Consider the following 14,857-nt stretch of genomic DNA (forward strand, 5'->3'; position numbering starts at 1 on the left):
CGTTTTTAAAGTAGGAAATGCAGGAACGTAAATAATAATCGGAGCGGAAATCCGGACCAAGATTTCAGGAATTAAAAAAATATATAAAAATAATTTAAAAGTAATCTAATTAACAAATGAAATATATTTCTCATGTTAAATCGATGTATTTTGCTATGCTGAAAGAATTTCAAAAATACATATAGTGATGAAAAATTAGCAGAGTAATAATTATTAAAAAAAAAATTTAAAAAAAAAAAAAAAAAATTTGTTTTATTCAAAGTGGTGGTTCATTTTTCATATATATTATAAATCATTATTGCCAATTTATAAAGCGAATAATAAGCTTATGAACATTTATCAAATTTAAGATACCATCTCTATTAAGAGACCACTCTCCATTAAGAGACCGTTTTTCAACTTCCCTTGAGTGGTCGCTTAATACAGATTCGACTGTATATGGGTCGGTATACTGTGACTTCATTTTCACAATTCTTGCAGAGACATACATGTAAATAGATCGTCCGCATACATGTACTGCCACAGTGTTAATAAGCACTAGATAATGAGTTTAATTTAAAGGTCATTATAAAGCATCATCTTCAGTCTGGACTAAAATTGTATTTTGTCTATGTTTTAGGAATTTTTGTCTGGTAAAAAGTTTAATGATGGTGATCGCGGTTTTTCTTCGAAGTGTAAATGGTTTTTTGTGCGTGTTCTTACCAACACCATCGTGCTGGGGAGTATAGGAAGCTCAGCTTATTGTATATACTACATACAGGACACAGATTATATCAAGGTAGGTAGCTATACCTAGCAACTGATGTAACATGGCATTTGATTGGTCAGAATAGTGACATTTCATCTGCAATAAGGTTCAGTTCACCTGGTTAAAAGGCAAGTGAGCTTGTGCCATAGTGTGGCCTCCGTCATCTGTTCGTCCGTCCGGCCACTGTCAGTCTGTCATCAGTTTTTCAATTAAACAAGTTTCTTCCCAATAACCAAGAGGCCCAAACACCTGATACAGTTTATGTATTGGGACAGTAGTATACTGTAATGAAGGGCTACACAATTTATTGACATGAGTAAAACTAACCTACTATATTTGAAAAGAGTTGCAATCAGCTTAGTAACTGCATTAATGACTAAAAGCATCTTCAAAGTTGCATTAGGAGCAGATGAGCGATACAGGCCCATTTGTCCTCTTGCTCATTTGGTTCACTGGTTTCAAATATGCTAAAATCTTTATACAACTGCTTCTCAATAAGCAAGAGGCTCAGAGAGTCATGACTGACTAATAACAGTCCCCCAAACAACCAGAGACCTTGAATCATCAATGTAACTCTAAATGAATGTCAATGCCATCAGTTATCAGAACAAGAGATCCAGATTTCTGAAAAATGCACAAAATTAATTGTAAATCATTGTTTTTTCTTTCAGAGATTTTATATTATTAAAATGAATTATGATTCAAGTAACATTACTTTCATCTTTAAATAAACATTTCATATTGTGATATCGAGTGCGGTGAAGAGGATTTTTGTAGATACTGTATCAGTAAATAAATTTAATGGAATGAGGTTCCTGTCCGATTGACACACGCATGGTGGTATATTGTTGCAAATATCAATTTGACTTGTTCCATCGTCAGACAACATTATCAGGACCATTACAAATCTGGTAGTAGGATTTACCCATTCATCTTTAAGCATGATTCAGTACATGTATAACAAATCTTTTCTCTCTCAGACCAGTATCGTTATCTTGGGGAAGCTGGCCATGCCATTAGTCGCCACAGGAATCATCCTTGTGCTGCCATTTTTCTTCACAAGGATAGGGAAGCTAGAAAACTACAACAAACCACAGACTGAGTTGTACGTCGGCATGACAAGGTATGGTTATACCACGAAAATACAGACTGAGTTGTAAGTCAGTATTACACCACAAACTACAGACTGAGTTGTACGTCAGTATTACACCACAAACTACAGACTGAGTTGTATGTCTGTAGTACACCACAAACTACAGACTGAGTTGTACGTCAGTATTACACCACAAACTACAGACTGAGTTGTACGTCAGTATTACACCACAAACTACAGACTGAGTTGTACGTCAGTATTACACCACAAACTACAGACTGAGTTGTACGTCAGTATTACACCACAAACTACAGACTGAGTTGTACGTCAGTATTACACCACAAACTACAGACTGAGTTGTACGTCAGTAGTACACCACAAACTACAGACTGAGTTGTACGTCGGCATGACAAGGTATAATTACACCACTTGTATGAATAAGAGTGGTTAATCAGCCTTTTAACATGTCCTCTTCACTTTTTGTAATTATCATGCTGGAGATATTTTTATTTTGCAGGACCATGTTGCTGAAGGCAGCTATTCTGGGTGTTTTAGCATACTTCTGGTTCAACAGAGCGACACAAAAAAATGAAGTAAGACTGACAATTAAAAAGATTTAAAAGCTCACCTAGTCCAAAGGACCAGTATTGTAGTGGTACTATACCTAGTCCAAAGGACCAGTATTGTAGTGGTACTACACCTAGTCCAAAGTACCAGTATTGTAGTGGTACTACACCTAGTCCAAAGGACCAGTATTGTAGTGGTACTACACCTAGTCCAAAGGACCAGTATTGTAGTGGTACTATACCTAGTCCAAAGGACCAGTATTGTAGTGGCACTATACCCAGTCCAACGGACCAGTATTGTAGTGGTACTATACCCAGTCCAAAGGACCAGTATTGTAGTCTAGTAGTCCGAAGGACCAGTATTGTAGTGTAGTAGTCCAAAGGACCAGTATTGTAGTGGTACTATACCTAGTCCAAAGGACCAGTATTGTAGTGGTTCTATACCTAGTCCAAAGGACCAGTATTGTAGTGGTACTACACCCAGTCCAAATGACCAGTAGTGTAGTGGTACTACACCCAGTCCAAAGGACCAGTATTGTAGTGGTACTACACCTAGTCCAAAGGACCAGTATTGTAGTGGTACTATACCTAGTCCAAAGGACCAGTATTGTAGTGGTACTACACCTAGTCCAAAGGACCAGTATTGTACAATGTAGTGTACTACACCTAGTCCAAAGGACCAGTATTGTAGTGTACTACACCTAGTCCAAAGGACCAGTATTGTAGTGGTACTACACCTAGTCCAAAGGACCAGTATTGTACAATGTAGTGGTACTACACCTAGTCCAAAGGACCAGTATTGTAGTGGTACTACACCCAGTCCAAAGGACTAGTATTGTAGTGGTACATGTACTATACCTAGTCCAAAGGACCAGTATTGTAGTGGCACTATACCTAGTCCAAAGGACCAGTATTGTAGTGGTACTACATCCAGTCCAAAGGACCAGTATTGTAGTGTAGTAGTCCAAAGGACTAGTATTGTAGTGGTACTATACCTAGTCCAAAGGACCAGTATTGTAGTGGCACTATACCTAATCCAAAGGACCAGTATTGTAGTGGTACTACACCCAGTCCAAATGACCAGTATTGTAGTGGTACTACACCTAGTCCAAAGGACCAGTATTGTAGTGGTACAACACCCAGTCCAAAGGACCAATATTGTAGTGGTACTATACCCAGTCCAAAGGGCCAGTATTGTAGTGGTACTACACCTAGTCCAAAGGACCAGTATTGTAGTGGTACAATTCCTAGTCCAAAGGACCAGTATTGTAGTGGTACTATACCTAGTCCAAAGGACCAGTATTGTAGTGGTACTACACCCAGTCCAAAGGACCAGTATTGTAGTGGTACTATACCTAGTCCAAAGGACCAGTATTGTAGTGGTACAACTCCTAGTCCAAAGGACCAGTATTGTAGTGGTACAACTCCCAGTCCAAAGGACCAGTATTGTAGTGGTACTACACCCAGTCCAAAGGACCAGTATTGTAGTGATACAACTCCCAGTCCAAAGGACCAGTATTGTAGTGGTACTACACCCAGTCCAAAGGACCAGTATTGTAGTGTAGTAGTCCAAAGGACCAGTATTGTAGTGTAGTAGTCCAAAGGACCAGTATTGTAGTGGTACTATACCCAGTCCAAAGGACCAGTATTGTAGTGGTACTATACCCAGTCCAAAGGACCAGTATTGTAGTGGTACAACTCCTAGTCCAAAGGACCAGTATTGTAGTGGTACTACACCCAGTCCAAAGGACCAGTATTGTAGTGGTACTACACCCAGTCCAAAGGACCAGTATTGTAGTGGTACTATACCTAGTCCAAAGGACCAGTATTGTAGTGGTACTACACCCAGTCCAAAGGACCAGTATTGTAGTGGTACTATACCCAGTCCAAAGGACCAGTATTGTAGTGGTACTATACCTAGTCCAAAGGACCAGTATTGTAGTGGTACTACACCCAGTCCAAAGGACCAGTATTGTAGTGGTACTATACCTAGTCCAAAGGACCAGTATTGTAGTGGTACAACTCCTAGTCCAAAGGACCAGTATTGTAGTGGTACAACTCCCAGTCCAAAGGACCAGTATTGTAGTGGTACTACACCCAGTCCAAAGGACCAGTATTGTAGTGATACAACTCCCAGTCCAAAGGACCAGTATTGTAGTGTAGTAGTCCAAAGGACCAGTATTGTAGTGTAGTAGTCCAAAGGACCAGTATTGTAGTGTAGTAGTCCAAAGGACCAGTATTGTAGTGGTACTATACCTAGTCCAAAGGACTAGTATTGTAGTGGTACTACACCCAGTCCAAAGGACCAGTATTGTAGTGGTACTACACCCAGTCCAAAGGACCAGTATTGTAGTGGTACTACACCTAGTCCAAAGGACCAGTATTGTAGTGGTACTACACCCAGTCCAAAGGACCAGTATTGTAGTGATACTACACCCAGTCCAAAGGACCAGTATTGCAGTGGTACTATGCCTAGTCCAAAGGACCAGTATTGTAGTGATACTACACCCAGTCCAAAGGACCAGTATTGTAGTGGTACTATGCCTAGTCCAAAGGACCAGTATTGTAGTGGTACTACACCTAGTCCAAAGGACCAGACGTGTAGTGGTACTACACCCAGTCCAAAGGACCAGTATTGTAGTGGTACTACACCCAGTCCAAAGGACCAGTAGTGTAGTGGTACTAAACCCAGTCCAAAGGACCAGTAGTGTAGTGGTACTACACCCAGTCCAAATGACCAGTAGTATAGTGGTACTACACCCAGTCCAAAGGACCAGTAGTGTAGTGGTACTACACCCAGTCCAAAGGACCAGTAGTATAGTGGTACTACACCCAGTCCAAAGGACCAGTAGTATAGTGGTACTACACCCAGTCCAAAGGACCAGTAGTGTAGTGGTACTACACCCAGTCCAAATGACCAGTAGTATAGTGGTACTACACCCAGTCCAAAGGACCAGTAGTGTAGTGGTACTACACCCAGTCCAAAGGACCAGTAGTATAGTGGTACTACACCCAGTCCAAAGGACCAGTAGTGTAGTGGTACTACACCCAGTCCAAATGACCAGTAGTATAGTGGTACTACACCCAGTCCAAATGACCAGTAGTATAGTGGTACTACACCCAGTCCAAAGGACCAGTAGTATAGTGGTACTACACCCAGTCCAAAGGACCAGTAGTGTAGTGGTACTACACCCAGTCCAAATGACCAGTAGTATAGTGGTACTACACCCAGTCCAAATGACCAGTAGTGTAGTGGTACTACGTCCAGTCCAAAGGGCCAGTATTGTAGTGGTACTACACCTAGTCCAAAGGACCAGTATTGTAGTGGTACAACTCCTAGTCCAAAGGACCAGTATTGTAGTGGTACTATACCTAGTCCAAAGGACCAGTATTGTAGTGGTACTACACCCAGTCCAAAGGACCAGTATTGTAGTGGTACTATACCTAGTCCAAAGGACCAGTATTGTAGTGGTACAACTCCTAGTCCAAAGGACCAGTATTGTAGTGGTACAACTCCCAGTCCAAAGGACCAGTATTGTAGTGGTACTACACCCAGTCCAAAGGACCAGTATTGTAGTGATACAACTCCCAGTCCAAAGGACCAGTATTGTAGTGGTACTACACCCAGTCCAAAGGACCAGTATTGTAGTGTAGTAGTCCAAAGGACCAGTATTGTAGTGGTACTATACCCAGTCCAAAGGACCAGTATTGTAGTGGTACTATACCCAGTCCAAAGGACCAGTATTGTAGTGGTACAACTCCCAGTCCAAAGGACCAGTATTGTAGTGGTACTACACCCAGTCCAAAGGACCAGTATTGTAGTGGTACTATACCTAGTCCAAAGGACCAGTATTGTAGTGGTACTACACCCAGTCCAAAGGACCAGTATTGTAGTGGTACTATACCTAGTCCAAAGGACCAGTATTGTAGTGGTACTACACCCAGTCCAAAGGACCAGTATTGTACAGGTACTGAACCCAGTCCAAAGGACCAGTATTGTAGTGGTACTACACCTAGTCCAAAGGACCAGTATTGTAGTGGTACAACTCCCAGTCCAAAGGACCAGTATTGTAGTGGTACTACACCCAGTCCAAAGGACCAGTATTGTAGTGGTACAACTCCCAGTCCAAAGGACCAGTATTGTAGTGTAGTAGTCAAAAGGACCAGTATTGTAGTGTAGTAGTCCAAAGGACCAGTATTGTAGTGGTACTATACCCAGTCCAAAGAACCAGTATTGTAGTGGTACTATACCCAGTCCAAAGGACCAGTATTGTAGTGGTACAACTCCCAGTCCAAAGGACCAGTATTGTAGTGGTACTACACCCAGTCCAAAGGACCAGTATTGTAGTGGTACTATACCTAGTCCAAAGGACCAGTATTGTAGTGGTACTACACCCAGTCCAAAGGACCAGTATTGTAGTGGTACTATACCTAGTCCAAAGGACCAGTATTGTAGTGGTACTACACCCAGTCCAAAGGACCAGTATTGTACTGGTACTGAACCCAGTGCAAAGGACCAGTATTGTAGTGGTACTATACCTAGTCCAAAGGACCAGTATTGTAGTGGCACTATACCCAGTCCAAAGGACCAGTATTGTAGTGGTACAACTCCCAGTCCAAAGGACCAGTATTGTAGTGGTACTACACCCAGTCCAAAGGACCAGTATTGTAGTGGTACTATACTTAGTCCAAAGGACCAGTATTGTAGTGGTACTACACCTAGTCCAAAGGACCAGTATTGTAGTGGTACTACACCCAGTCCAAAGGACCAGTATTGTAGTGGTACTACACCCAGTCCAAAGGATCAGTATTGTAGTGGTACTAATTGATAATTTCTTACGTTTCAATGCTTAAATGTAATAAATTCAGATTGAATTCCCCGGGGAAGGGGGACAGGGCTCTAACTCCATAGAATGGAAGACATGGCTCTTGACTTCCCAGCGATGAACTTTTAACTCCCTAGGGGTGACAGACATGGATCTAGCTCCCTAGGGGTGACAGACATGGGACCAGGGCAGTGGGGCTTCACAATGTTTTGTATAAGTGAAGTTTGTGTGATACCTTGAGCAAAAGAAATCTCAGGTATACAACTATAGATAGAAAAAAGAATGAGTTAGTGGTGCAGGCTGTATGTGTCTGGTTGATTTTTACAGCCCTGCTGGGAGACAGCCTTGGGAGAGGATATATACCGACTAGTGCTTGTCGACTTTATCTTTACTCTGATTGCGACGTTTTTCCTGGAATTTGTTCGGCGGTAAGTTATGTCATTATTTTACCTTGGCCTTTGTTACTTTGTTATCCTGTTGTTTTTTTTATTTGAATACTTTGTATAATGACATTATTATCTCCGGCATATCTAGTGACATTATGTTACCTGTAGATTGTTGTACTGGTGACATTATATTACCTGTAGACTGTTGTACTGATGCCATTATGTTACCTGTAGACTGTTGTACTGATGCCATTATGTTACCTGTAGACTGTTGTACTGATGACATTATGTTACCTGTAGACTGTTGTACTGATGACATTATATTACCTGTAGACTGTTATACTCAGTCTGATGACATTATGTTACCTGTAGACTGTTGTACTGGTGACATTATGTTACCTGTAGACTGTTGTACTGGTGACATTATGTTACCTGTAGACTGTTGTACTGATGACATTATGTTACCTGTAGACTGTTGTACTGATGACATTATATTACCTGTAGACTGTTGTACTGGTGACATTATATTACCTGTAGACTGTTGTACTGATGACATTATGTTACCTGTAGACTGTTGTACTGGTGACATTATGTTACCTATAGACTTGTACTGATGACATTACATTACCTGTGTGTTATACTGATGACATTATATTACCTGTGTGTTGTACTGATGACATTATGTTACCTGTAGACTTGTACTGATGACATTATGTTACCTGTAGACTTGTACTGATGACATTATATTACCTGTGTGTTGTATTGATGACATTATGTTACCTGTATACTGTAGTACTGATGACATTATATTACCTGAGTGTTGTACTGATGACATTATATTACCTGTATACTGTTGTACTGATGACATTATATTACCTGTATACTGTTGTACTGATGACATTATATTACCTGTAGACTGTTGTACTGATGACATTATATTACCTGTATACTGTTGTACTGATGACATTATGCTACCTGTAGACTGTTGTACTGATGACATTATATTACCTGTATACTGTTGTACTGATGACATTATGTTACCTGTAGACTGTTGTACTGATGACATTATATTACCTGTAGACTGTTGTACTGATGACATTATATTACCTGTGTGTTGTACTGATGACATTATATTACCTGTGTGTTGTACTGATGACATTATATTACCTGTATACTGTTGTACTGATGATATTATGTTACCTGTAGACTGTCGTACTGATGACATTATATTACCTGTAGACTGTTGTACTGATGACATTATGTTACCTGTAGACTGTTGTACTGATGACATTATATTACCTGTATACTGTTGTACTGATGACATTATATTACCTGTATACTGTTGTACTGATGACATTACATTACCTGTGTGTTGTATTGGTGACATTATATTACCTGTAGATAGGTTAATGGTGGTGTGATTTTATTGTAGATTGTTGGGTCAGTACTGCTGTAAACAGTTAGGGGATACAGAATTTGATATTGGTAGGAACACGTTGGACCTCATCTACTCCCAGGCCTTGTGTTGGTATGTATACATAATGGGGGCCTCATCTATCTCCAAGCATCGCTTTACTATGTATTCATTATAGGGGCCTCATCTATCCGCAAGCATCGCTTTGCTATATATTCCTGATAGGGGCCTCATCTATCCCCAAGCATCTTTGGTATGTATACATGATAGGGGCCTCATCTATCCCCAGGCCTTGTGATGGTATTTATTTATACCTTGGTAACATATTATATTCCATGATTTTTTCAGGCTTGGGACATTTTACTCTCCTTTGCTGTCATTCATCATGAGTGTCAAGCTATTCATCATATTCTATATAAAAGCGATCAGCGTGCTGCAGAACTGTAAGCCATCAGTGAGAGCGTGGAGGGCATCAAAAAGTCATACAATCTTCCTCGGCTATCTCTTCATCTTCTTCCTCCTGGCGGCCATTGCAGTGGCTTATGGTGTGTTGCTGTAAGTATTTTACTTGTCAAACACAATTATTAGCTCACCTGGTCTAAAGGATCCGTAAGCGGGTACCATCAAGGGTGTCAGGGGTGGCATCCGTCGTCTGTCATCCATCTATATGACAACTACTAGTCCTGAACAACTGAGTGTATTTAAATCAAAGCCTGAAGCATCCTCAGGTGAAAGGGAACACATTTTGTATGAATGGTGGGTCTGACCGAAAATATAGCATTATCTTTTTAAATCCTTTTCTATTCTGGCCTGAAACATAGTTGGGTGAAGGGAAACCAATTTTGTATAAATGGAGGATCAGGCCTGGTAGGAGCCTGAGAGGCAGGGCACAATATGGGAAATATAGCAAATCTTTTCAATTCTTCTCCCCATACTCACAGCTATATCCAGGTAAGTAACACAGGCCCTCTGGGCCACTTGTATATAGAACCTATCAACTCTATGTGAGCGAGGTGTCTAATTGTACGATGTAAGTATTTTACTGCTACAATAGAATCTTTTGTCCCCTAAAGAGTTAGACATTGTTGTTACACTAATTATACACGGGGGAGAGAAAGGGAGTAAGTTGACAAACACAGTTACTGTTCCTTCTACATGATTTGTAGATTTTGAACCTCTGTCTTTCAGATTATGTATTATTTTAAGGAATGTTCCCGTGTTCATTTTGACCCAGGAAATACTCTTGGTTATGACGTTTTGTTGTGTTTGTCATTTTGACCGAGGAAATACCCTTGATTATGAGGTTTTGTAGTTTTTGTTATTTTGACCCTGGGAATACCATTGGTTATGACGTTTTGTAGTTTTTGTCATTTTGACCCAGGAAATAGCCTTGGTTATGACGTTTTGTAGTTTTAGTGTCGCCTTGAAAATCCATGGTCCGTCTTCTGTCTGTCGTCCGTCCGTCCGTCCATAAATAATCCTTGTTAATGCTATTTCTTGAAAAGTGCTGAAGTGATTCCCTTGGTCCCTAGGCATGCCAATTCATTTTAGATTTTTAATCAAAAAAACCAAAATGGCCGACAGACGTCCATCTTTGATTTTGAGAATGGAAGTTTATCATAGCTATTTCTTGAAAAGTACTTGTGGGATATTCCTCAGATTTCATGTGTAGGTCATATTCAATTTAGACTTTTGATGAGAAAAAGAAAAAAGAAGATCAATCATGACATAGAGCCAATAAAGATCAATCAATGGTGGGCACCATTCTGGTTTCTTTTGTTTTAAATGCTCATTACTTTTATATAAAATAAGAACCAAAACTATACAAAATGAGAACCACTAAAATGTCTAATAAAGCAAAGTACTTACTTATTTAGAATTTTATTATGTAGTGTACTGTGTTGTCATCACGTGATATATATATTCATTATGTCATACCACACAATACACATAGATTGTAATGATAGTTTTGTTTCTTGATAGTTGGGTATATTGAATCATTAGGGCTGGAGAGATGTAATTCAATTCATAAAAAATAATGTTATCCTCTACTCTTACTATATCAAGAAGGTGTAACACTTGAAAAGTTGAAAGTTGTAATACAGACACACCCAAACATAACTGACACCTCTCTCTCACAAAGCCCAAGTATAGGGTAACTAATTATAACAGGTGGTGGGGTTTTGAGGTCTTTTGTGTACATACTCAAGTAATTGTCCATTTATCTGTTAATGAGGTAGAAGGTATGGCCAACACTGGCAAAACAGTTACCAGTTTATATATATTTTACTTGCATCTCATCAACTTAAACATTTTTGCATGGCCTGAAAAAGGCAATATATAGGTATCACTATGTCTACGGTGTTGTTGGCGGTGTCAGCGTTGGCGTCCGCACAATTGTTTCCGTGCGATAACTAAAGTTCCTTTGGGCCAACCAAACTCAAACTGTGTATAGTGCTTCCTTATCAAAAGTGCTTGCTTAGGAATGCTTTTCAGGTTCGAAGGTCAAGGTCACTGTAAATAAATAGAAAATTTGTCCAGTTCCCTTTGGGTCATTCAACCTAAAACTTCATATAGTGCTTACTGGTTTCTGTATGAAAACCCCTTAAATAAATATTGCATGAAACTTGTTTTGATTAACAGAGAAGATCAGTTTGATTGCTGCGCAGGCGACACATCCACTTCCGTGGAATTCTTGTCTATATATATATACAGTGATCACTGTAGAGACGATAATGCAACATTTTTTATATAAATGCAATGTCGTCCACTAGCAGTGTTTAGGGACGAATCGTCTTTGAACTCTTCGGAATACTTTCACGTGCGGGGGAATTCAAAATATCTCTGCCGTTGGTCGCATAGCGTTCTAGTGTTTGAACATGATGCAGTCACGCTAGTATCCGCCTTCGGCCCACGTTTGCCGAAGGGTTCATTGTGGTTTCTCCAGTTACTAAAACATTATTCTTATTGTATTATATTGTATTTCCAGTACTTCTTATATATATTATGTGATTGTATTTGTGATTTTTTGTGTTTTGATAAAGGGGCGGATTGCCTCGAAAATTTAACAAACCTTATTGTTTACACTGTTTGAATTACTTCTTTGCCCCATATAATCATTACAAGTAATTCGTATCCTCCATACATTTATGTGAGGATCCAGTGTTATCTGGATTATACTGTTTATATTACTTCTTTGACCCTTATATATATATATATATATATATATTTTCATATTTTTACGTGCTCTGGTCATTGGCTTAATTTAGTGTTTGGCTCCATTTATTTCTTGCAAACATATATGTAGTTTGTATATCTAGTACAATATAATATACAGATCTGAACTGCTATACAGTTTAATTGTAGACTTCTGTTTGACAATGTACCATTATGTACTCTGTTGTGTGACTACTCTAATTTGTGTATTTGTGATTATCAGAGTGCGGCCCAGTAGCAGCTGTGGTCCCTTCCAAGGCCAGTTACAAGCCTATGACATCGTCACCACTCTGGTTAACAGCTGGAAGGGCGACCTGGATTGGCTTCGTCAAATCTTTAAACTAGTGTCATCCCCAGGTTTCATTGCCAGTGTACTTGTTGCCTTCAGGTATGTTCAGGTGTATCTAGATAGTAGTCAGTACAGGTGTATCTAGATAGTAGTCAGTACAGGTGTATCTAGATAGTAGTCAGTACAGGTGTATCTAGATAGTAGTCAGTACAGGTGTATCTAGATAGTAGTCAGTACAGGTGTATCTAGATAGTAGTCAGTACAGGTGTATCTAGATAGTACAGGTGTATCTAGATAATAGTCAGTACAGGTGTATCTAGACAGTAGTCAGTACAGGTGTATCTAGATAGTAGTCAGTACAGGTGTATCTAGATAGTAGTCAGTACAGGTGTATCTAGATAGTAGTCAGTACAGGTGTATCTAGATAATAGTCAGTACAGGTGTATCTAGACAGTAGTCAGTACAGGTGTATCTAGATAGTAGTCAGTACAGGTGTATCTAGATAGTAGGCGGTACATGTGTATCTAGATAGTAGTCAGTACAGGTGTATCTAGACAGTAGTCAGTACAGGTGTATCTAGATAGTAGTCAGTACAGGTGTATCTAGATAGTAGTCAGTACAGGTGTATCTAGATAGTAGTCAGTACAGGTGTATCTAGATAGTAGTCAGTACAGGTGTATCTAGATAGTAGTCAGTACAGGTGTATTTAGATAGTAGTCAGTACAGGTGTATCTAAATAGTAGTCAGTACAGGCGTATCTAGATAGTAGTCAGTACAGGTGTATCTAGATAGTAGTCAGTACAGGTGTATCTAGATAGTAGTCAGTACAGGTGTATCTAGATAATAGTCAGTACAGGTGTATCTAGATAGTAGTCAGTACAGGTGTATCTAGATGGTAGTCAGTACAGGTGTATCTAGATAGGAGTCAGTACAGGTGTATCTAGATGGTAGTCAGTACAGGTGTATCTAGACAGGTGTCAGTACAGGTGTATCTAGATAGTAGTCAGTACAGGTGTATCTAGATGGTAGTCAGTACAGGTGTATCTAGATGGTAGTCAGTACAGGTGTATCTAGATAGGAGTCAGTACAGGTGTATCTAGATGGTAGTCAGTACAGGTGTATCTAGATGGTAGTCAGTACAGGTGTATCTAGATAGTAGTCAGTACAGGTGTATCTAGATAGTAGTCAGTACAGGTGTATCTAGACAGGTGTCAGTACAGGTGTATCTAGATAGTAGTCAGTACAGGTGTATCTAGATAGTAGTCAGTACAGGTGTATCTAGATAGTAGTCAGTACAGGTGTATCTAGATAGTAGTCAGTACAGGTGTATCTAGATAGTAGTCAGTACATGTGTATCTAGATTGTAGTCAGTACATGTGTATCTAGATAGTAGTCAGTACAGGTGTATCTAGATAGTAGTCAGTACAGGTGTATCTAGATAGTAGTCAGTACAGGCGTATCTAGATAGTAGTCAGTACATGTGTAAGAGGACCCCTAATGTGTGATCCTAGATAGCCATCAGTACATGTGTAAGGGGACCCCTAATGTGTGATCCTAGATAGCCATCAGTACAAGTGTAAGGGGACCCCTAATGTGTGATCCTAGATAGCCATCAGTACATGTGTAAGGGGACCCCTAATGTGTGATCCTAGACAGCCATCAGTACATGTGTAAGGGGACCCCTAATGTGTGATCCTAGACAGCCATCAGTACATGTGTAAGGGGACCCCTAATGTGTGATCCTAGACAGCCATCAGTACATGTGTAAGGGGACCCCTAATGTGTGATCCTAGATAACCATCAGTACATGTGTAAGGGGACCCCTAATGTGTGATCCTAGATAGCCATTAGTACATGTGTAAGGGGACCCCTAATGTGTGATCCTAGACAGCCATCAGTACATGTGTAAGGGGACCCCTATCCTAGACAGCCATCAGTACATGTGTAAGGGGACCCCTAATGTGTGATCCTAGATAGCCATCAGTACATGTGTAAGGGGACCCCTAATGTGTGATCCTAGACAGCCATCAGTACATGTGTAAGGGGACCCCTAATGTGTGATCCTAGACAGCCATCAGTACATGTGTAAGGGGACCCCTAATATGTGATCCTAGATAGCCATCAGTACATGTGTAAGGGGACCCCTAATGTGTGATCTAGATAGCCATCAGTACATGTGTAAGGGGACCCCTAATGTGTGATCCTAGATAGTCATCAGTACATGTGTAAGGGGACCCCTAATGTGTGATCCTAGATAGCCATCAGTACATGTGTAAGGGGACCCCTATTATGTGATCCTAGATAGTAGTCAGTACAAGT

General features: G+C 40.1%; 1 protein-coding gene across 1 annotated transcript in view; it reads left to right on the forward strand.

Annotated features, from left to right (window-relative positions):
• Positions 1–14,857, forward strand: part of LOC117322928 (transmembrane channel-like protein 5) — a 54,265-nt gene that overhangs the window by 23,573 nt on the left and 15,835 nt on the right. The window contains exons 10-16 of the mRNA XM_033877899.1: positions 620–778; positions 1,729–1,871; positions 2,359–2,434; positions 7,561–7,661; positions 9,052–9,147; positions 9,382–9,588; positions 12,473–12,637. Coding sequence (XP_033733790.1) covers positions 620–778; positions 1,729–1,871; positions 2,359–2,434; positions 7,561–7,661; positions 9,052–9,147; positions 9,382–9,588; positions 12,473–12,637 — 947 coding nt within the window. The remainder of the gene's footprint in view (positions 1–619; positions 779–1,728; positions 1,872–2,358; positions 2,435–7,560; positions 7,662–9,051; positions 9,148–9,381; positions 9,589–12,472; positions 12,638–14,857) is intronic.

The sequence above is a fragment of the Pecten maximus genome, chromosome 1, assembly GCF_902652985.1.
Source record: "Pecten maximus chromosome 1, xPecMax1.1, whole genome shotgun sequence".
Lineage (NCBI taxonomy): Eukaryota > Metazoa > Mollusca > Bivalvia > Pectinida > Pectinidae > Pecten > Pecten maximus.